The sequence below is a fragment of the Nesoenas mayeri genome (genome assembly GCF_963082525.1).
Source record: "Nesoenas mayeri genome assembly, chromosome: 3".
Classification (NCBI taxonomy): Eukaryota; Metazoa; Chordata; class Aves; order Columbiformes; family Columbidae; genus Nesoenas; species Nesoenas mayeri.
This window is the reverse complement of record NC_137544.1, coordinates 101,290,385-101,315,139: the sequence shown is the minus strand read 5'-3', so window position 1 is coordinate 101,315,139 and position 24,755 is coordinate 101,290,385. Positions and strand designations below refer to the sequence as shown.

At 42.3% G+C, this 24,755-nt stretch overlaps 1 protein-coding gene across 1 annotated transcript in view; it reads left to right on the top strand.

Moving 5' to 3' along the window:
• Positions 1-2,361: 2,361 nt before the first annotated feature.
• The window catches only part of SUSD4 (sushi domain containing 4), a gene marked incomplete at its 3' end in the record, with an annotated part of 76,531 nt that continues 54,137 nt past the window's right edge, over positions 2,362-24,755 (top strand). The window contains exon 1 of the mRNA XM_080342240.1: positions 2,362-2,549. Within this exon, the coding sequence (XP_080198366.1) occupies positions 2,429-2,549 (121 nt within the window). The 5' untranslated portion in view covers positions 2,362-2,428. The remainder of the gene's footprint in view (positions 2,550-24,755) is intronic.

Here is a 24,755-nt window from a genome sequence, read left to right as displayed (position 1 = left end):
GCCCCTCCAGCCCTTCGACCGCCATCTCCATCTTACAGACTGCATCTACATGTTACTCAGCAAGAGGTAAATTTTTACAGCTCAATAAGATTTTGAAGAAGAGCTGCTCCACAAGCAAAAGGTTGAATGTACTCCTATTCACCTGGGGTGGCTGATGGATGCCCAGAGTGCTTGGTTGTCCTTCCTCAGTCTGAACAGTATCAGGAGCACAGCCACACACATGTGAGGAAAGGAGCAAACTGCAGTAACGAGGGTTAAGTAGTACCCATCAACACCGATGGGCATTATTTCATTAGTCTTTTCCTCCTCAGAAGGCCAGTATGTATCAGGGTGTAATGCTCCCCTCCACACTGAACATAGATTTAACAGCCAGCACTTTGCATTTTAATTGGTGAAAAACAGGAATAGTACTAGCTCACTAGGGGCAGTATCTTTTGCTATTCTTATTTCAAAAATTAAAGTTATCAAACCAGTGACATAAAAATAAATATACTCCTATTACAGATAATAGAAATTGCTGCATTATTGCTCTGTCCTGTCACTTGTAGCAGCTAGCAGCTTATAGCCTTAGAAGAACCATCTCTATCATGTAATTGTCTCTACATTGTATTTGCTTGGCTTAAAAGTGCTATTACTAACCTGAACTCTATCTTTGGGCTGGACTGGGGAGATGAAAACTCACCTGGTCAGGTAACGATGCTTGGGTGCAAAGGTTCTATAGTTCCCAAATTTTCCTGTTTAAAAGGAGTAGCAAAGGTATCTCAGAGACAAAACACTCTCTTAGCTGAAAATCAGCCATATACTTCTTTCCTTTCTAAATGGAAGACCTGTATTTCACTACAAGATGCTCATTTTCTCCAGGGGAGAGTAGAGAGATAAAGAACTATGCTGCTTACACTGCTCTTTGAACTGATGCATGATGCACAGAGTTGAGCTAAAATCCCTCTTGAAAAGCCTTAAGTTTTAACTTGGAGGAGACAGCAGCAGGTAGCTGAGATACTTGAAAGCAACTCCAGCTGTACGTATCCATTTACCAATATTGACTATCAGCTTTGAAGCATTGGGATGTGCTATTTCCACATTCTCTAAGTAGGAGCCCGTGTATGTTTGGATATGGTTTTGCATTGAACCCAAGTGTGTTATGTCACAAATGTGCCTTCTCTTGTCACCGGTTTTCTTCCCCCTCTCTGTGTCCCAGGAATGTGCTGCACACCTTAATCCGTTTCAAAAACACCATCTCTGCAACCTCCTCAGTTAGAGGAGACCTTCAGCTGCCTCTGAGCGAGAGAAGGCTTGGAGTGCCCAGCTGAGGGTGAAGGGGCAATACCCCTAACTCTGTCACTGCAGATGGTACTAGCAAGCACAGAGCTATACCGCAGCAGTTTAAGCTACGAGACAGTGTCTCATTCAGTGATTTGTGGCAGTGAATTTCACAGATCAACTAAATCCAGCTGGGTACTGCTTCCCACCAGGGAAATTGCTTCAGCCGGCAGGCCTGGGTGTACTGCCTTTCCTCAACAGCAGCTGATGGTCGAGAGCACTTGTTATACACCTTCGCCCTCCCACGAACTGTGAATGATGCAGCACTGGCATTGGCATTGATAAACTGTATCTCATATTTAACGTTATGCCTATCCCATGAAGCACAAGACATCTTAAGGATGTTCCCTCAGAGCTGCCAACCATTAACTCCCTTTAGAAAACGACCAGAAACTACGAGGACCACAAGCCTTAACTTCGCGTTTTTCTGCCCTTGGAAGTGTTTCGGCGCCGCCGGAGCAGTGCAGTGAGAGTCCCCCCCGCGTCCACCCGGCCTCCCCGCCGCCAGCCCCTCTCTCCGGCTGCCACCCGGCGGGACACCCACGCCGTGCCGCGCCACGGAGAGCCGCCGCAGCCGTGCCCGCGGCTGCCATGCGTGTGCGCCGCGGCGGGGCTGCCCGCGCTGCCGCTGGGCGCCGGCGGTCCCGCAGCGCAGGGCTCCCCGCGGCGGCGCTCCGCTCCGCGGCCGCGGACGGGCGGGCCGGGCAGGTGCGCGCTGCGGCTCCCCGCTGCCCCCCTCCCAGGTAGGGGCAGCCGTGCCTGCGTGTGCGTGTCTCTGCGTGTCTGTGTGCGTGTCTGTGCGCGCCCGCCCGGCCTCGGCAGGCTGCCGAGCCGCAGCGGCGGAGGCAGCAGCCGCGGAGGTGCCCGCCGGCGCTGGCGGCGGGGCCCCCGCAGGTAGCGGCGGCGAGGGCGGGCAGCGCGGCGGGGGAGTGCGGGGGCGCACGGCCGGCGGAGCTGCGGGGTCGGGCAGGTGCGTGCCCCGGGGCGGGCGGGGAGGGGGCGGCGGGGGCGACCCGCGAAACCGGCGCTGAGCCCCGGGCAACCGGCGAGGCGGAGCGGCTCTCTCGTTGCAGGCGGCGGCGAACCGGATGCCTTTGGCGGGCAGAAGATGTGTCATGGGAAGCAGGCGAGCGGCGGCGGTGCCCTCCCGGCGGCGCGGCGGCGGGCGCTGGCCGCGGCGCTCTGGCTGCAGCTGGCGCTGAGCCTCGGCCAGGGGCCGGCGGCGGGCGGTGAGTGAGCGACCCCGGCCCCGGCCCCAGCCCCTTCCTCCGCCCGGTACCCGGTATCCGGGCCGAGCCATCCCCACCCCCGCAGCCCCGGGGAGGGGGGAGTGGGGAAACTTCCTCCCCCAGCGCCCGGCGCCCCCTCCGAGGGGAGCAGAGTGGAGTGCCGCTCCGTCCTGTGCCCCCCGCCCCATCCCAGGTCCCCCTGCCCGCCGCGGGGGTGCGCAGCCTCCGGCCCCCCGCGTGGAGACCCCCGGGAGGAGGGAGCCTCAGCCCGGCCCCTGCCAGGGAGCAGCAGCTCCGTGGAAGTACAGCAGGATTTTGAAACACCGTGTTGGTTTATTATTAAAAAAAAAAAAAAGAAAAAAAGCCACCCCTCCCCCGCGGTTCACTCGGAGATCTCTCAGATGACTCTTGGTGCTAAATCTCCCCGCAACTGGGGAAAACAGAAATTTGGGGAGGAAACAGGCAATTTGGTCGGAAAACGGAACGATTGGAATGTCCTTCAGCGCTTTTCCTTGTGGAGGAGCGACCCAGTCTTATTTGGCCTTTTTCATTTTAATTACATTTTTACACTATCATTTTAAATTATTGAGCCTGTGAGATATTTTCAGCAGGTACATTTAATTACAAAATTGCTTTAAATTCATTCCATAATTAGAGTTGGATTGCTGGAAAAGTCTTAAAGTAAACTGCTTTGCTGTAAAATGAACTTAGCTGTGATAATGAAAGAAGCTTCCCATTTCTGCTGTGATATTATATATTTGTGTTGGGGGAATAAGCCATTTTATGATTGAATTGCATTACTAATGGCAGACAGAGACCAATATGAAATTTGCAAGCACTTCTTCTCATGCCAGAGACTTATGCCAAAATTTTCTAACTTGAATGCCTGAGCCCAAGCAGCTCTGATCCAGATGTGTTTTCGGTCACTGAACATAGACTTACAGAAATACAGCTGAAGAGGACCTCGAGAGGTCGTCTTGTCCATCTTCCTCCTGATGTGATTCAGTCCTAATTTTCTATCTCGAGCCTATAATGCCATTTTCCAATAGAAATCCCGTGACTGCAAATGTGATTCCAGCTAAACAAGCTTTTAAACTGTTGCAGTCTCTAAGAATCCCTCTTTAGAAAGCAATGGCTTTTTTTGTTGTTGTTGTTTTTTCCCTGCAACTGCGTTACCCTTGGTTTCCTGGCCAGCTCGCGTTTCAGTGTGGTGATGCCATGCTGCCTGTCTTGTACGTTCCTCGCAACTGGAGTTGCGTGAGTTCCTGTCGTTCTCTAGCCCCCTTCTAACGGCTCCATTCATAAAAATGAGACTGATCCAAGGCCCCCTCCTCCCTGAGGCTGTGTATACCCTGCTGTTTGATTGTCGGCATTTATGTAGCTGATTTGTGCCAGAGGTTCTTCAAAATATGCCTCGTGTCTCCCTTGAATGTTTTCATCAATGCCTGCAATAAATTCATGTGTGATGTTCATTGTTATTAACACCACTGCCTTTCACCTTGGTAGTGTAACTAATTTATATCAAATTCCATTCGTGAGGCATTTCAGGATCTTTCAAGAGGTTCGGGGTTTTTTGGTCTAGAGTCTAGGAAATGACAATGCACTGAACGATTGCGCGTGGTTAAAATAGCCAGTGAAAAATAGTCATTGCTGTTCCTAAGTTATTATTGTTATTATTTCCCAGTGTGATTGTGCTCAGAAGTTAAGTACTATATAAATACTGGTAAATGTGGTAGATCTTTCATGTGGTACAATATACAGTTGTTGGGATTTTTTCACCCTGAGTCATTTGAGTGGTAAAAATAATGAGCTCTGTAATTAGAATAGAGGACTGTAAATTAGAATCCCTCCTATTTTAGGCTCTGTCGTATCTTTGAGTGAGCTTACTGTGCTCACACAGCTTGCCCCAAAGGCTCAGCTTTTGGCTCCCCAGCCTGTGACCCCAAGTTTGAGAACTTGTAAGCGGCCATTGGCATCAACCAAAGTTGTGGTTTCCTGGCATTTTTGAAAATTTCACGTCTGTAGGACTCTTGGTTTATGGATTTGTGTATCCAGACAGAAGGCAGAGACATTACTAACTGCTTCGGAAAATGTAGTCCAAATCTCTTTCTATCTTCTCATTATCTGTTAAATAAGGATAATCATACTTCTCTCAGAGATTTGAAAAGAGCTTTGATGACATTTAATGAAAATACTATGGAGGTGGAAAGAATTTATTTCAAAAGCTTTAGAAAAACAGCAGTGACAATATGCTGAAATAAAAACTATCTCACATATTACAAAATGAAAATGAATAGTTTAGGGTTATTTTTTTTTCTATAAAGTAATCCATGGCTTACATTTTGGATCCCATTTAGAGCTTCCGCTCTTTCTTAGCTGGTATCAGGATTTGGCTCTTGTAATAACCCTGTCATGACTTGTGTCACTCCTCCTATTTTATATCTGACTAAGCTCTATTGATTGTCACGTTCTACCATTCCACCCTAAATCAATACTACTTATAACTCTTTTTTTTTCTTGTCAATAACCCTACAGAGAATAACTCTGTTTATTACATTCTTTCTCAAAAGTGGATCTAGCAGAAAATTTGCTGTAGAAGTGAACTCAAATGAAAAAACCTTTCAGCTATCGATATACCTCATTCCTCCCTGATGTATTTAACTCTGCTGATACCAAGGATAAAGTAAATCTCCCATACTTCAGCTTGTGGCTTTCATCTAATCATTTTTGTTTATCATCTTGCTTTTTGCTATAATTCCATGATGTAGAGGTAAAAAAAAAAAAAAGTAAGAAAGTAGGAGCAGAGTGGGAAAGCTAGTGAGAAGAAAAATGAAATGCGCAAGTGGATGAAGCTGATGATAAATTATTTCAGAGTTCTAAGTTGTTAAACCTGTAGTATGGAGATCATCAAATCATAGAATCATTTTGGTTGGAAAAGACCTTTAAGATCACTGAGTCCAAACATTGTAGCCGTAAGAACATAGAATCATTTTGGTTGGAAGAGATCCTCAGGATCATCAAATCCAACCGTAACCTAACTCTGACACTAAACCATGTCCCTAAGAACCTCATCTACACATCTTTTAAACACCTTCAAGAATGGTGACTCCACCACTTCCCTGGGCAGCCTGTTCCAGTGCTTCACAACCCTTTCTGTGAAGAAGTTTTTCCTAATATCCAATCTAAACCTCCCTTGGTGCAACTTGAGGCCATTTCCTCTTGTCCTATCACTTGTTACTTGGGAGAAGAGCCCAACCCCCTCCATGCTACAACCTCCTTTCAGGTAGCTGCAGACAGTGATAAGGTCTCCCCTCAGCCTCCTTTTCTCCAGGCTGAACAGCCCCAGTTCCCTCAGCTGCTCCTCATCACACTTGTGCTCCAGACCCCTCACTGGCTTCGTTGCCCTTCTCTGAACTCTCTCCAGCACCTCAATGTCTTTCTTGTACTGAGGGGCCCAAAACTGAACACAGGATTCAAGATGGGGCCTCACCAGCGCCAAGTACAGGGGAATGATATGCTTTTACATATATTTGAAATCCCTGGGATTATGTTAAAATTGCAAGGGAGGGGAGTCAGACGAGAAAGGAGAGGAAAAACTTCTGTAAGCTTCAGTTTTTGAGGTCGTGTGGCCTTAGGATTTTGTCATTCTACACAGATGTCTCCTGGGCACATGACTGCTTTATTGTCCTATGTCAGTTGGGTGAGCTCTGTTTTCCTGCAGTGTCTTCTACATGGCGCCTTGGAGAGGCTCAGTCCTGCAACACCCTCTTGGGTGGGGCTATGTGGTGTCACCTTGTCTTGCCTGCTGGCCTCAAGCAGGGTCAGGAGTACTCGTATTCTTGCAAGATGCTTGTTTAATCCTCTTTAAAAGTCTCCACCTCTCCTTTAAGCACCCTCTACCACTGCTTTATTGTCCTTTACACTATAAAGTTTTTTCCTAAGGTCTAATCTGGAGCATCCTTGCTGCTGTCTAAGCCTGCTATTTCCCATCCTGTTCATGGCAGATGTTCAGCAGATCTACTGCTCCTCAGCTTTGTGTCTTTCATGTTCTGTTCCATCTCTTTAGTCTTCTGCCGCAGAAAGACAGACTCCAGCTCCTCCAAAGACTGGATGGCTCCAGTTTCTCCAAACTTTTCCTAAGTCTACATCATACTTTCTGGATTGCTGGTCATTCAGACCATGAACTTGTTCCTGTGCAGCCATGTCCCTGTGGAATGTGCTGCTCAACAGCCTCACTGGCGCTGAACAGAGCTGAGGCATAGCTGCCCTTGCCTTAGAGGCTCTGCTTCTGTCCAGGCATCCCAGTTTACCTTTGCTGTCATTATATGTTGCTGTTGGTTTATATTCATGATTCCTTGTAGCTCCCAGGCTTGTTCCTGCAGTGCTGCTACCTGGCCGGTTCTTCCCATGCTGTGTTACTGTTTTTTTTGGCGTTGCAATCAATTTGCCTGGTAACCCTGGTCTCATGTCCTGCAGGCAGCATCCCTTAACATCAGTGGGTGTTTTAAGGATGGGAAGTGCTATACATCATGCATGATGGTAAAGAAATCTGGCATGTTGTGAGGCCTTCAATGTTGTATTGGATGTTACCATGCATTGAATGTGATTTTGATATTGAATGCGATACCATGCAAAATAGTGAGGGGTAGGGTTTGTTTTGTTTGTGTTCAGTTTTGGGTTTTTGTTTTTGTTTTTTCTAGACCAAAGCTGAATTTTTACTGCTCCATGTTTTTTTTTTTCTTTTAATTGAAGTCTTGGTTGCGCCTTGGTTATAGTATCTAACCACAGCCTTTGGATGTAGTGGTTACCAAACCCGCATCACTCAAGTTTCTAAGGATGGTGGACTTGTTTCCCTGCGGTCACACAGGTTTCTGTTTTGTGCTGATGATGGGCCCACCATAGGGCTTACCTGCAGTTGTTCTTTGCAAGAGAACTCAACCAAAGGTTCCCTCTAACTGCCCTGCATACGTGTGACATTATAAATAACATTTTCCCAAAAATCAGAATGTTTTCGGATACCCTCTTGGTAACACTGTAGCTAATGTATTTTACTCCCTCCCTCTCAGTGTGTCTGCTTCACTTATCAAGCCACGTAGGCAGTTGAGCCTAGAGGTCTCTGTATATTTGATTAAATCATCGGTTATTTTGCAGGATTGTTTTTAACCTCCAGCTTATTGGAGGTGTTGAGGATTTTGGAAGGAACAGTTTTTTCACACCATCACACAATCTTATCCTCAATCCCAGATCTCTGTCATACAACCTTTGTCGCCCTCTCTGCAGACTTAAGTTAGTAGTTAAGTACCATTTTGTAGCTATTCTGATTGCAATTGGCAAAACCAGTGACGTTGTAGGATGGCAGCTCATTGTTTGTCTCAGTGGCACATCCTTCTGCCTAAAACCTTGTGAGAGGTGGGCATATTTGATAAATTAATCTTAAATCGGTTACTTAGCACCATTTAAGCAGGAAGTTTATCTCTGATTTACCATGGAATTCAGAGACTGGGGTGAACTTCACTTCTCTACTTTGCTCCCTTATTCCCAGAAGTACAGTAGAATATCTTTGATCTCTGTATTAAGGATGATTACAACTTTAGAAGAATTAATTAATTATGCTTTGCTTGATTTTCTCATCTGTAAAGTAGATAAGTGATGTATTTCATGGGCATGTTATGAGGTAGTTTGAGAACCTCCTAAAGAAAATGTTACAGAGTGAGAAATAGGGATTTTAACAAAGTATAAACTAAATTTTACCAAAGTAGCAGGTTCTTTAACATTCTTTTTTGTTGTTGTTGTGTGGATTAATAATCAAATATACTTACCAGAATTAAGATGTTATCACAGTATCACAGTATGTTTGGGATTGGAAGGGACCTCAAAAGATCATCCAGTCCAATCCCCCTGCTGGAGCAGGAACTTCTATGTGAGGTCGCACAGGAACATGTCCAGGCGGGTTTTGAATGTCTCCAGAGAAGGAGACTCCACAACCCCCCTGGGCAGCCTGTTCCAGTGCTCTGGCACCCTCACTGAGAAGAAGTTTTTTCTCAAATTTAAGTGGAACCTCTTGTGTTCCAGTTTGATCCCATTACCCCTTGTCCTATCATTGTTTGCCACTGAGAAGAGCCTGGCTCCGTCCTCGTGGCACTCACCCTTTATATATTTATAAACATTAATAAAGTCACCCCTCAGTCTCCTCCAAACTAAAGAGACCCAGCTCCCTCAGCCTTTCCTCATAAGGGAGGTGCTCCACTCCCTTAATCATCTTTGTTGTTCTACGCTGGACCCTCTCCAGCAGTTCCCTGTCCTTCTGGAACTGAGAGGCCCAGAACTGGACACAATATTCCAGATGGGGTCTCACCAGGGCAGAGTAGAGGGGAAGGAGAACCTCTCTGGACCTACTGACCACCCCCCTTCTAATACACCCCAGGATGCCATTGGCCTTCCTGGCCACAAGGGCATAGTGCTGGCTCATGGTCATCCTGTTGTTCACCGGGATCCCCAGGTCCCTTTCCTTTACACTGCTCTCTAATATGTAATTTCCCAACCTATACTGGAACCTCCTTTTTGACTTTTACAGATTCTGGATTTTTTCTATAGCATTGATTGTGTACTTCATTTTTTTCTAAATATTGCCTACAGCGGATTGCAATTCATATTTTTACAACACACTATTAAAAAGCAGAAAACCTTGCACTCGTGCTGTGCATTTCAGTGAGGTTTTAGGTGTCAGAAAGACAACAAAGTATGGCCTGAATTCATATTTGCCATATGCTAGTGCAAATGTGAATGAAAACCTGGGCTGCACTTAGTGATGAACCTAACTTAGTCAGAAAATGAGCTCAAGGGATGAAGTGGTGTACTGTGTACAATTTGATTCTGTAAGTGTAGAAATTTGCTTTACTACCATATTAAGTGGGCTGAAGGTACATGCATCTTACCAAATTCAGCAATTTAACTGTGAAACCAACATCTCCTCACTTGGTTTTACATCTTCTCAGCTACTTTCTTTAGCGTGGCACAAGCATAGCATTCTGAAATCACTTACAGGCTGTGCATTGACTAGATTTCACAGTGGAGCAGTTTATAGCAGCAGCTTTTGATGTCCACACCTTCTGAGCACACCCACTTTGGCCACCTGTTTTTCAGAGGGGGCTCCCGATGGCTTTTCCTGAACAGCCGGGCTGCTGATGGGATTTATCTGAATCGGGGTGTTTCTTTCTCCACATAGTGAAAGCAGTGCGATGGATGGATTGTGATGGATGACCCCTGAGTCATATCAGCTTTTAAACTGGACAGTGGCCAACCTGGTTTTCTCTTCTGCTCGTTATTAAGGGGTTATACTAAGTTTTTGCTCTGTAGGGAAGCTCCAGAATTTATCAGGAACATTCTTCTATTAAACAAACCTTGGTTTTTGTCAGTATGACCAACTTTAAAAAGTAGCATATGGGTCTTTTCTGCCAGTGTCACTTTTGATAGGCATATCCCATTAAACCTAGAAGTTGACAGATATTCTTGCTTGTATTAGCTTAATAGTAACAATAATGCTACAAATGTGACTTGTTTTTAGTATAGTCCTTCTCATCCATAGAGTTCACATCACTTTATAAATAAAAAATAAGTTTTATTATGTCCCTTTGTAGATGGCAAAATAACTACAGAAAGATAGAATACTTAAAATACTTAAAACCACTTTTCACATAAGAAACAGATCTCACCATAGACTGGGAAGAGATCCTCTGGATCTTCATCCAGCGCTTCTTCTGTAAATAGAATTTAGGGAAATTCCTAATCCACATTTGTGTATAGTTTATAATAGGATTTTTTTTGGCTGTGACTCTCTTCTAACTGAAATGAGCAACATATTTCCTATCCACATAAATTGCCACTTAAGCAAATCACAGAGGGAGTTTTTCGAGTGTGTTGTGGTTTTTTTGTTTGCCTTACTCCTTTATGTCTGAGGTAGTACATGGTATTTTTCCAGACACTGAAAACATCTTCTTCTGAATAATAAAAAAGAAAATAAAATGTTATAAGTTAAGGTTGAGCACTGAAAAATGGTCTCATGCAGTTTCTCATAGTGAAAAGCACGTATTAGCAGGAATATTTCTGCTTTATTCAATCATGCGGTTTGTGACGATAGTTTACATGAAAGGACAACATTAAAAAAGTGTTGCATATAATTTTTAAATAATTCTAACATACTTAAGTGGTTAGAGAGGAAAGGAGCATTGCAGCTCCGTGAAGTCTGTGTCATGAGTGCCATTGCCTTATACTGCCCATTGCGGTTTAGAAATCAGTGGATATATAATATAAAAATGTAAAAAATGAGTTCAGCTTGCAATCATTTGCTCATGAAAACTTAAGGTGTAATGTAAAGGACATAGAAGGATGCAATAGGTATAGTGCCTGGTTTGTTGCTGATTCATTTGCTGGTGGTGAAGCTGTGCAAAATGCAGAGCTGGGAAGCATACCAGGGCTAAGGGTGCAGCAGAGTTTCTGTGTAAAGCCAAATTCTGCACTTCATAAAAATTTACTAAATCTGGAAGAAAAAAGTTTGCTTGGAAGCTGAAAAGAGGAGACAGGGCTTACAATAGATTGAAGAAGAAAATAAGTTACTGAGGGTTAGATTATGTAGAAGTTGCGTTATTAAGGGTATCATGGGATAGCGTCCTAAAAATAAACTCTCTTGTACACTGCTAAAGAAAAAGCGGAATACAGCATGCATATGAAACAGGGGAATTGTTATATCACTGGACTCCCATTCCAGAGACCTAGAGAATACACTAAAAAGAAGAGATTGTCTTTGAACATGCAAAGCCTTCAGATCTTCTTTTTTTGACAGTGCAGAAAGGCAGCAGCACGCATGGTTGTTGGTCTGTCAGGAGACTGGAGAGCACCATACAGATTCAAGAAAAGCTCCCATACATGCTGGGGGGAGGAAAAGATGCTCCTAAGTGGAAGGCTGTAAACGTGTCGTCCTGTTCTCACTTCGGTCATTAGCACCAGTGAATGTGTAGACTAAAAAAAAGCTATGGAATTAAAAACTCACTTCTATTTTTCTGGAGGTGGGACAATGGACTTGAGAGCAGCATCACAGAAATATTGCTGGATAAGACCTCAGAAGCACCTGTGGTTCATCCTCCTGCCCAGAACAGGACCCGCATACGTACCTCAGGGCACTTATCATTCAAGACTTTGTGTTGGAAACTCTACAAGTATCTATCCCAGTGCTTCACTCTCTTAGCCATCAAAAAGGTTTTTCTGAAGTCTAATTTGAATCTGCTTTGCTGTAACATAGGACTCTCTGAGGATTTGTGTCTCTGGTGTAAGATTCTCAGTTTTTACTTCCTCCTCTGTGCTGCCTGTCAGTGCAAACCCACTGGCGCTCTGTGTTTGGCCATCCTGACTCCAACTACTCCTGCCCTGGGGCAGGGTGGGAAGAATCCTGGCTGCTCCAGCCCAGCAAAGTGTCTCTGAAAAGTTAGATATTAGGTAACAGCCTGGGAGCTGAGATTTAGCTGTAACTGCCCTCTGTTCATACGTTGGTACCGTTGTGATTCTTCAGGGTGGAACTTATGATTTGCTAGTTTACTGAAGGTCATAGCTAAGTTCGTATTTAACAGGAGATCAGGTATCTTACCAGCAGCTATCAGAAAGGTCAGCTTTGTCTTGCTAGTTTGGAAAGGCTTGCAAGGATTTTCCAAAGTCACTATTGGAAAGAATCAGGAATAAATCTCAGAGCCCTCCTGTAAAAGATGCTTATTTACACAGTCTGTTCTCCTTGGGGATATTAGACCTACTCTTTGTACTTGATCGTGATGTAAACAGGATGGTTATTGCCACACTAAATTGCACCCAAGTGAATTCATATTTTACTTCTGTAGATTGAGTGGAGTTGTGTATACTGACTAGCCCCATGGTAATAGATTAGATTCACACAAAAGCCAGTCAGTAGCTTAAGACTTTCATGTGTATTTGCAAATAAACAATTTTAACAGGAAATTTGACAAGCAGCTACTTATAGCTGTCACCTCCAGTGCCTGTGTTCCCATTGCCAGTAAAACGGTTGCTCATGGAGGGTATCCACAAAGATTGTGTCGTTCTGTAATCTGGAGTGGCACAGTGGGTATATTAGGGAGTGTGTGTGGAGGAGTGGCTTCTTTTGGCTCAAATGGAAGTTTGAGAGATTTAGAGATATGCTAAAAGCTGAATTAGCAGGAGGAGGACTGTGATGATGTGGAATTTAAGTCAACAGAGCTACTTGCTTGAGTAAATCTTTTAGCTGTAAGAACTTCATGGCATAGAGTATGTCTTTTATCTATTTCTAATACTCTGTGTAAGCCTACTATGCTATTCCTATGTTTGCGTAATAATGATTCGTATTCTGAAAGCCATGGGTACTTATGACAGACAGTCATTTTTCTGTATCTCTCCACTCAGCTGACATTTTTAGGCATATTTTGTACACATCATATTACTCAGGGAAAACACAAATGATCCACTTAGAACTGAAAATAAATAAATAATTTTATCTCCTGTAAATTTGACTTATAAAATAGCTTGATTGCAATTACCAGATTTGCAGTAATCTTGAAGGAATGAAGATTAAATGGCATTATCATGAGCAATAGCAAAAATGAGAATACACGGACATTTGTCTTGGTCTTGTAAAATGCAGAACATCTCTCTCTCTTCTGAAGGGGGACCACAACCCCTAAAATGTACAGTCACAGCCATTCTGGGGGAGCACCACACAAGCTTGATTGCAACACTAACTCCTGCCCTATCCCTCCTTAGCTTCAGAGACACCACCCTGGGCAGTTCTTCTCACTGCTGACTCAAACAAGCATATGCTCCCATTTTTGTGCTCCTTGTTTGCTCTCTTCTCTGATACCTGAGATTCTTCTGTGAGGCCAGGGAAGAAGTATCTTTCTATGCTTAAAAATATGGCAATGGTGGGTGTCATGAAGTTGGAACTAGACTCTTTTCGGCGGTGCTCAATGATAGGATGAGAGGTAACAGGCATAGATTGAAGTACAGGAGGTTCCATCTAAACATGAGGAGAAACTTCTTTACTTCAAAGGTGCCGGAGCACTGGAACAGGCTGCCCAGAGAGGTTGTGGAGTCTCCTTCTCTGGAGACATTCAAGACCTGCCTGGACACATTCCTGTGCGATCTACTCTGGGTGAACCTGCTGTAGCAGGTGGGTTGGACTGGATGATCTCCAGAGGTCCCTTCCAACCCCAACCATTCTGTGATTCTGTGATGTATGGAGTATGCAGCCTCTCTTTTAATTAAATATAACTCCAGGTTAATATCACCTGGACTTACAGGGGTGGGCTGAAGGGTATGACATGGTTGTGGCAGCACAGCCTTCCACCCCACCTGACTGTAGCCAGCCTAAGGGTGCAATCGTCTGATGTCCCACTTGCCTTTGAGCTCCTCAGCAAGCCCTTCAGTCACAGCAGCAGGCAAGAAACAGAGCAAATAAGCCCTCCTTCTGTCTGGAAGCATCAATGGTGTAGATTTATCAGAAGCAACAAAATCCTTAGTTTACGAAACTTTTGTGTGCTGCTGTGCAATTTAGTTTGTTAGTTTGCTGTAGTCTGGTCTTTTGACAGCATTCAGATACCTCTGTACTACCAGTGTACTACCCACATTTTAAAATTCTCCCTCTCTCTCTGTCCATATATGATTCACATCCCAGAGAGCAGGGTTGTTGTTTCAGGCTTTAGCCCCCTCTCTTTTTGAAGAATGACAATCAGAAATAGTTGTGCAGATGGAAGAATTAGTCTTTCAAATCTAGCAGAGCCATTCACTGCTGATAGCCTGTGTGTCATCTGTCACTGTTGCCCTTATGCAGTGTGTCTGTCTTGGAGACCAGCATGAGGAAGGTACAGTCTGGGACTGATTTTACCAAGACTAGGCTGGCTTGCAGAGGCTAGGATATTTTATTCCAAAGGGAATATACCAGTGAAAATATTCACCGAACAAAATTTGCAAATTATTGTAAAATGTATATAGATAAAATCAAACTCCATTATACCTATGTTCTCTTTGAAATTGGGTCATAATGGGACACACCGCTGCACACCAGCTGTAAGAGGTGCAGTGGAAGAAATTGCAGGAAAGGGCACATGGACTAGCAGGGACATCTGGTTATCAAGGAGGGATGAAGGCACCCATACTCTGATATACTTAAGTGTGCCCGTATTAATCTTACATGGTGTCTTGTCCTAACAGATGGGATGAGGGATGAGTTAACTCTGAACGTGACACACACCCTGACCCAACAGATGAGATCAGGTGCAAGTTAACTCTGGGTATTTCTGCATGGTAATGCGAAGTGAATAACAATCACTCCAGGGTTCCAATTCAATTATGAATTTACTAAAAGCACGTGGTGGAATACAAATTACAGTGATCAGTGACTTGGCAAAAGTATGTTATAATGTGACTAGATTTATCAATATATTGTCAGCAAACGTCCTTCTAAAAACGGTGAGTTGGGAACAATTAGTAACTATAATGCAAAACTTAACAAGACTTTAGTAGCAGAACTTAAAATGATATTACTTTTATATGTTCTAGAAAAGGAAGAGATAAAAAAGGGTGAGAGAAGAGAGACTAAGATATCAGACAGAGAGAGAGAGAAAGATATCAATCACCACTCCACAGGTTATCGATCCAGTGATGATGTCCTATGGAGGGAGGGTGGTCGCGTTGAAGACTTCGGTCACTCTGCACAGCATATACACGCCACAACTGATGCCACACATGGGGTCATTTTATAACCCAGTTCATTTACATCTGGGTGGTTCATCTCCTCCCTCTGTTTGCTCTTCACGCTAATTAGGAAGACTCTTCTGGAAATGGGTCTGGGGTCTTCAAACTAGGGGAAAGTTCATGGTACTGACCAGAAGTGAATTGTTTTGCCTGTCAGGAGTAGCTGTTGGTTCGTGGTTTCTCCTAATAATTGGTTGTCTGACAAATGGTTCACCTCTATAATTCCAGTTAGGCCATGAGGCCTTCAGAGCAACACTGTTGATTGCCTTTATCTTACAAGGTGTCTGCCACCACAGCCATCTGTCTCTTCCACCAAACACAAAACCTTGGAGAAGATAAGATGAGATGTCTCCCTCCACAGCCATCTATCTTGTCCTCCCAAAGTAACAAAACCTAAATGTTTATGGCATAACATGGTCCTTTGTTCTGGTAAGTGGGGGAGCACTTCAAGGTTATCACACATGGAGATAGATAGATAGATAGATAGATATTTGCATATATGCTGGACATGAGTAAGAAATTAAAAAAAAAATCAAAAAACCAAACCAGCAATGACATTGTAAAGTATATGCTACTCTCACTGACAGTCGTTTTCAAGGTTCTTATGCTTGTTCTTAACATTTACAGGGTTGGTTTTTACCCTGCAAAATGGATGAGTGTTGCTTCTAATGCTTCTGTTTAGGTGCAAGAATGATATCGGATTAATGTGAGGGATGGAGAGCACAGTAGTGTTGCGTATATTTAGATTCTGTTTCATTTTTATTTCATATACAGTAACATTACAGAGAAGGACTTCATTCCTCATTTCAAAGAGAAATCCATCAGATAAATTGCATTCACTGTGGGGAGATGGATTTTGTCAAAACCAGGATGAAAGATGCCTTTTTGCAGTAGCGTTGATGTGATGGGAGGTGTGTTTCCTCGATGCTAATGGGTACATGTTTAACTCTGGGTTCTGCATGTGATAATGTTGTCTTGGTTATTCCTACAGGCTGGCTGAGAAACCTCGTGCTCAGAGCAAGTAGATCTATGCAGCTCAGAAAGTTATTTTGTTGGCCAGGCCAAGTTTACAGGGATCTAGCTTGATAAAGCAGACTGACAGAAATTGTACTGAAAGCATTTTTTTTTTTAGAATATAAAAAAATATAAGGGGACACTGATTTAAAGTAGCTCAGGATTATGTCAGCTGAAGAGATTTTGCCACAGTGCATTAGTATCATAGGTGAATGATTCATTACAGTTGCCATTCTGGCCTGTTTAAAGCTCTGATTTACAAATGCAGGCTTTCAGATGAAATAGTTATGCATCCGATCAGAAGTCTGATAATTTTTTTTTCCAAGGAAACAATGTAACAGTTCCCAGTTGCAACTGTATAGTCATCTTAGCAATTGTTGTTTATGATTGCTTTTTGGCATACTTAATCTCAATTTAATTCTTCAGTTGTTTTGATGGAGAGGAAGAAGTCCTTTGATAGTCTATCTATATGTATATTGTTAAAAAAAATTATTTTCCATGTGCTGATTTTTTCTGTCTTTGCAGTCAAGTGATTCTGTTATAATAAAATCTCCTCTGAAGTACAAAACCAAAGCAGTCCGGGGAGCTGCAGCAGAGTTTCAGGAGCCAATGAGGCTGGCAGCTTACTGCGAATACTAACACAATGCTGCTATTTGTTACTTGGAAATACCATTTGCCGTTTTTTCCCTAATCTGGACATCTTTGGAAATCAGTTGATGTGGGGATTTTCCTATTCATCAGCTTTCCATTTCTCTAGTGAATTTCCTTTCTCGCCCTGAGGCAGTTGTTCAGGCCGTGGGCGCTCTGATTGCCAGTGACGTTGCCAAATTTCCTACAAGAGCAAATCTGGATCCTCTGTTTTATCTCCTACACATGACCTTGGGAATGAAGGAGGTAGGAGTGAGCACAGGTTGTATGAGATGAAGGCATTTGGCCTTATGAAACAGTTCTAAAACAATGCCACACCTCAGTTTACACACAGGGATGAAGAAAACCTCATATTTCTAGAACACAAGATGATGCTGGTCCTTCTGGTTGGATATACAGCCTCTCCTTTCAGTAGCTGAAGACCACTCATTTTTGCTCCCTTACAGCCTTGGTCCATGCTTATCTCCTCCTCTGACCTGTTTTCAAAAGTACTTACCTGAAAATAAAATGAACAGGTGGACTGGTAGTGCCTTTTCTGGGAGATTCTCTGTGAAGCTACAAGGCACTTAAAAAGTGTTTAATATGCTTCTTTTGTAATTTGGCTCGTGTGCAGCCTTCTACAGAACATCTGGTGTATCTATCTAGATCAGCTAGCTTTAAAAAAATTATTCACAAACACTTTGTAACCTTTTGCCTTGATCTGAAATACCAAAAAAATGCCAGAAAAGGAAAGGCAGGGATGTACTAGAGGGGGAAAAAAGGGATTGAGTGATGTGCTACTCAGAGGTTTATGTATGGCTTCCCTTTTCTTCCTGGTTGTAATGGTAATTTCAGTCTTGACTCTCTTATTGAACTTGACTGTATTAATTTTGTTTATTCCTGCACTATCCTACTGAGTTTTGAAACCAAGGGCTGGTTGCTGCCCAGTTCCTTAGTGCTTATGTCCTTACTATCATTTCATGATTCATGATAGGAAAGGAATGATTTTGTACATATAAGCCTCATGACCTGAATTTGTAAAGCTAAATAGCAACACAGCTACTGGCATGACTCACTATTATTTTTAGCTCTGAAGGGGAGACAGTAGAGCAAAGGTTCATCTTTCCATACCAGCTGCGTCTTTTGTTAAACAATCTGATATTGCTGAGAGGTTTAACCTTCATGTTTCTGTTTTAATCAGATTTCTGCAGGATGTTATGTATCTGTTCGGTTTCTTTTCACAATAGGCTCACTCCTTGAGAGAATGGCTCTCTGCTCTTCTTGTGCAGTATGGGTCCTTGCTTAGTATTTCTAAGGAGAGAGACTTTGCAACTTGAACTGTTGCTAGAAATAGCTGAAGTAGAAAAGGTGGCTGATTTAACTGAAACAGCAACACAGAAGTCTTTGGATTTGGTTTGTGCTAGTCAAAGCATAAATATTTTCTCAATTTCCCTTCAGAATGCTAATTATTTTATGTTTGAAGAGTAATTTTCAGACGTGGAATGTTTAGTAGTACTGATATAATAACAGAAGAATCACATTTTCCTGTGGGATAAATGATCCAGATTCAGTTTGGAAAATTACACTGATTTCTGAAAGCTTTTACTCCTAGTCTTGTAGAGTGCTGCAAAGCCCAGCAGGTTGCATGGCCTCTGTGTCTGTGCCTGGGTTACCTGGGAAATTAACTGGCGTTAAAACCTCATGTGGCATCCAAGAACTTTCAGCTTCTAACACTGAATTTCTAAGTAAAGGTGAGCGGTGGAACTGTCGAGATTTGGAAGGAAAAAACATGCTTGCATCTTAAAAAAAAAAAGCACTTAAGTGACTTTGGAGTTTAAGAACTGCTTTAGAATTGGCTTAAGCAGTGAAGTAAACTTAAGTCCATAAACTTTCAGTGGAAAAAAGGCCCTGAGCTGCTGCAAAGGTAGGGGACAGATCAGAGAGGTGCTGCTCCCTTTGGGGTACTTGCAAAGAGTATGACCAAGGCAAAAACCTGCGTTCAGATTACATGAGGTTTCGGTCTTCTTCAGACTATAGCTCATAATGGTGATGCAGCATATTTGATAAGGAGATTACTGCTTGAATGTTAAGTTGAAGAAAAGATTTGTTTTTTTTAAATCACAGTGGGAAACTGCACATAGAGAAACCTTTTCCTGGAAAACAAACACACAAACCAAAACCAAAACAAAACCCACCAAAATCTTAGTAGTATTTAAGTCTAATTTGAACTATTTCTTAAGAAGGACATATGATGGTGAATGTTAACTGAGCGATACTAGTATGTTCTCTGTAATCAAGCTTCGTTCTGCTACATATAGAAGATTTATCTGAGCCGAAAAGGGAAGTCAGGGCAGAGAATAAGGAATATGGGGGAAGAATGTGCCTTGTGTTATCAGGGGATTGCAAACTCAGATAACGTAAGACACATACATTTTGTCAAAGAAGTCAGGTATGTAAGTTCAAGGCTTGCTCTAGGCAGTTTTAACTTAGCCAGCACTTCTAGCAGCTGATAACCTGAAGTGACACTGACCTTGGCAGACTTACAAGGGTAAGCTTTGTACAGGGATGAATTATTCCTTGATCAGTTGCTCAAGTATTTCTTCAGTATTGATTATGGATGTTTGTTTTATCCCAGAACAAACCTACTGATTGCAGATAGTGGAAGTAGAATCAGTCTCTCTGTCTATATGAGCTCTTCTGTATCCATTAAATTATATTCTGGGGCACAGTGATGCGCTGAGCTTATGCTATGCCTCTCTCTTCTTGCTTTTTTGACTCATTCCTTTTTAAAGCCATAATGCTTGGAATACGAAATATTGGTTTAGTTCACTAATTACCTGCACAATTGGGCTTTTTTTCTGAGTTGTCTTTTTCTTGGCCTTGTTGCTTTCACGTCCAGATAATGCTTCATGACCTTTGCTTGTGGACACACAATTGCAATTGCACAGATGGTTTTTAAGTGTCATTAAGTGGCTGCTTTGAGGTTGTCAGTGTTTAGAGACACAGTGGAGGCAATTTAGCCACAACGTCACTATTTTTAATCCCTCCTCTCTGTACTGAATCACTGTACCTCTTACTAAATCTGTCAGGGTCCGTGGGTGTTATGTGCTGCTAGGATGTAAATCCTTTTTCTTATGAGGAGCTACCCAGACTCAGGAAATAAAGTTCCACGGTGGGAACAGAGCTCAGTTGTACCTTCCCTGTGCTAATTGTAGTGGTTTCTATTAGTGGAATTGGGCAGCTCTTCAGTCACATCATAATCCAAGCCCTTTTCTGGAAGGTCATAAATTTGTCCCAGCGGACAGAGCCTTTTGGTTTCTTAGACTAACAGAATGCTATCAATACCAAAAGTCCCACAGATGTTCTCCTTTCAGGCTTAATATATTAAAATGCCTGTGATTAAAAAAAAAAACAAAACAAAAAACAATCAAACCAAACCAAAACCACAAAAAAAACAACCAACCAACCAACCAACCAAACAAAACAGAAAATAACCACACCAAAAAATGCCCACAAACAAAAACAAACACACAAAAACCCCACAAAGAAACCTAAAAAACAAACAAATCCAACCATACAACAACAACTCCCCAGCAACAACAACAAAAAAACAACACCAAAAATGTTACCTGATACCTTAGGGAATGTGACAGCTGAAGTGTCCCTTTTAGGTCTTCTGATGAGTGAGTTGCTGGGTTCAGAGATACTTCTACACGTGCTACTTCGCCCATCTGTTCTCCCTGTTTCCTCAGATCCCCTGAGCAGGCAGAGAAACGAAACTCAGATGACTTCTGTTCTCTCTGCTCTTCAGAGAAAAGAAATTGTGTCAACTGCAATACACTGCTTGGGTGAAAAAAAAAAAAGAGCTGTCAGGAAAAAAAAAAGCTAATATCCCTGACATGTGTATGGCAGGTTGCACAAAGGCTCCCAGCCACCTTGGTTTTAGCAGTGGTCATTGAGTTACAGACCTAGATGGTAAAATTCTTTGACAGCTATGGGTTTTGTTTGTTTGTTCCTTTGTTAGACATTTAAATAAAGGATGTAATACTGTGGTGAGAAATGACTTAATCTATATAATTTCCTTTAACAGCATGGCCTTTAAGGCAATAACATATTGTAAGACTGAAGCTCTTTGTGAGTTAAATTTCTGTTGACAGCACATGATTGATTCAATTTTGCAGAAGGGACATATTTCCTTGTTGTGTCTCAACCTGTCTTTTGATTACTTGCACACAGACCTAGCCACTGACAAACCAAAAATGTTAATATGGATGAATGCTCACACATACGCCTTACAGATATGCGAACACCAACTCCTTTCTACATTGCTTGAGGAAAAAATATACTTGTACACAATAATCCTGTTCTTTACACATGCGTAATACAGAATGCAAGGTTAAGCAGCCAGAAATAGGACTTTTTGACTTGTAAAAAAAATCAAAAATGAATTTTGAATGGGGTATGTTCAAGAGGGCTGAGTACAACAGGCATTTGTACTTGGTCATCAATTCTTCTTCTTTCAATAGGTTATCACTTGTTAGCTCCAAATCTGAAGTTACTTTCACCTGAGGGCCTTCTCTTACTGTACTCTTGTGGGATACCTACCTGTCTCATAGCCCCAGGTCGCTTGGCACTAATTCCTGATAACTGCTGTCAGTTTTGAAGGGAAAGCCAGTACTGAACAGGCAAAGAGAGTGAATTGTTCGCCTGTGCCTGAAAGTTTTATATTTAGCGGCCAGTTGTCACACAAGGCTGGTGCTGTGGCCTCTCCTATGTATTTTCTGAATGTTACCTGGTTCAGTGAAGACCAGAGGACTTATGCTTTGGATTGCATCAGAAATAAAATGTCACAATTAAGCAGAGGAAGTCAATGGCCAAATTTTCCTTGCAGGATCATACTTCTAGAGATGCTGTATAAACATTGAAGACATTTTAAAATATAACATTTAGCTCACTTCAGTTTTTTAAATCTTAATACCAATTTAGAAGTTTATATTTCTACTCAATAGACTTCATCTGTGTTAGGCTAATGCCTACACAGCAAAATTTTTCTGCCCTACCTGATCGTGTAACTTGTAAAACTGAGCAGGGGAGACCCACTGGCCTTCTGAAGGTTGTATTGTGCCTGCAGTTTATTTGAACAACCAATTGCTTGTGTTTCTTTTGGGTTCTGGAGTTTGTCCTCTAAGCATTTATTTTACCATTTAATGTAAAATCTTTGCCTGGGGCTGAGCCCTTGACACATGAGGCAGCATCCCACGATCAAATGTTATTAACATAAAAAGAAGCACTGAAGACCACCAGTTTAATCAAAGTACTTCATTTTCAGAGCTGGTTTACCCCAAGTTTCTAGTAAAAGTCCTTGAAAGTTGTGATTTTGTACCATCTTTCAAAACAGGACCCTGACCTAAGACACCTTAATCATATGGCACCATTAGTGGGGAATGACTTCTCGCCACTGTACTGAAATCTCTAGAAAATGTGACCATCTGCCCAGCGTTCTGCAAAGGCAAGAAATATTAATTATAGAATATTCTGAAAGCTGTGGATTTATAATACAGCTGAATTTTGCCCATTATATTTATAAAATTGATATTGATCAGATTTTATGTAGATGAAAAACTACATCACTAAATAGTGCTTTGTCTTTGGAACTGTTTTACCTTTGAACAATAATATTAGACAAAAGGAGTACAAATTTGCATGAAAATGGTGCTGTTGCTACAGGGTTTATTATGAACTGTTATATAAATAATCTGTTTTTAAACAGACTCTAAATATCTATTTATGCAATGTAGCTGTTAGAAAAATTAGTATGTATTTTAAGACTGACAGTAGCTTACTGTGTTCAACATCTTTGGTTTGTACAGCAGAACATTTTTCACTTAACAGCATATTTCAAAAAACAAAGCAAATACCAAGAGACATACTGTGCGCGCATACTGTATTTAAATAAAAAGTTCAAGTTGCATAATGAGTCAGCTACAACCAAGCAAATATTGAATCTGACAATTTGTTAGTACATGTTCTCCTATGCCTATATGTTGTAATGGTTATTTGTCAATAGATAATGCTGTATATGCTATGAGTTGAATGAACTACGACAAAAAGGTTCCTAAATGGGTAAATTTTAAGAACTGGAGCTACACATGAGAGCTGCAGTCTGATCCCCTGGTTATTCTGGCTGCAAAACTGCTCAGAGACTTGGTTGCCTGCTAAACGAGGGCAGTGCCTTTATCATTGTGCTCTTTTAATTGTAGTGGCTCTTAATGTTGTCTTCTTACTTTGGAGTCCAACTCCTGACGCTTGGGTTTGTCCCCCGGGTGCTCTGAACTGAAAACCTCTCCCACAGCCTTTGGGTGAGGTCATATATCCCTTGCTACTGAAAATAAATGTGCCATATGAGTAGATTCACCTCCTGTTAGACCATTAATGAATCTTCTCCAAATGTCAAGTTTAACAGCAAAGTTACAGATTTTTAGTAGGCAGAAAAATAATCGTAAAATTGCTCCACGCTTGGGTTTGTGGGGTTGTCATGCAACGTACTTCTGGAATGGAGTGGAGTATTGTATTCCACCTACTCATTCCTCAGTTCTTCATGTAAATATATACTGCAGCATTTGCTGGAGGCAGTGAAATCAAACAAGTTATATTTATTTAAGCATGGATCTTCTGTCCATTCTGCCAGCACAGGTGACAGTTTCTAAGACTGATTATTCAGGATGAACATCTCTCCCTTGTTCAAAGCCTACGTAAGTGTGTCTTCTGTACGTGCAGGAGAGCATTCCTCTCATTCTGAAGTGGTTACCACTCTTGCTCGCAGATACTGTCCCTGCTGTGGCCTCGCCACATGGCTTCTTCAAGCACTGTTTGTGCTACAGGTACCCTTGGAATCAGTAGGTGTAGTGTTGTCTTTGTCGTCTTCTACAGCTTGTGTGACCACATCTAAAAGCTGCTATGTGAAATAAAGGCAATGCCTGCCCATAGTCTACCTCAAATGAGCTGAGCCACTACGATTCCGCTGCATGTTGGATTTGTCATACAGAAGCAGCTGAGATGTTTCTATGCATCTCCATTCACTGGGACACAGTGGTGAGAACCCCTCACCCATATCCCGCCTGCAGGGTGAGTTTATTTCAGGGATGGAAAGCTGTGTCTTCATATGTGAAATCTGGAGGAATAAATAGCTGAAGTAATTGTTACCAAATTGTATTTCTCTTTAGTTTTGAAACGGATATATGATTTTTCAATGATGTGTTAGCATTGCCAGCTGGGAAGACTCCTTAGGCAAAATATCTGACTGTTTCTGAATTATAATGGTAAAGAATAGATATAACATGTAGAAGAAGATTGTTTCATCCTTTGGGCATGTGTCTGTGTGGGCTGAAGAAACTAGTGGAGCTGGTCTCCTGCCTCAGTTTCCTTAATGCCTTGCATGTGTTTTATACAACATTTTGGTTTTCTAAACAATCATTCCACACATATGGTTTCTTTCTGTTCTATTTCTGCCTCTGAAAAGTTCTGCCTTGTATGATGGGTCAGGAGTTGATGAAATTTTAAGATTTAATTTGTGAAATAGCTGAAATAAAGCATATTTTTCCTTAGGAACATCCTCAAAACTTAAGATTCAAGCTATTCATTGTTTTGAGTGCTTCTTTAAAACTAACCCTCTGTGTATCACATTCTTCTAAATCTCCTGGAAGGAGGATCTCATCACTTGTAGCTTCCCATCTGTCCTTGTACTAGGTTGAATCGTTTGAGATGCATTGAGGTCATTCATAA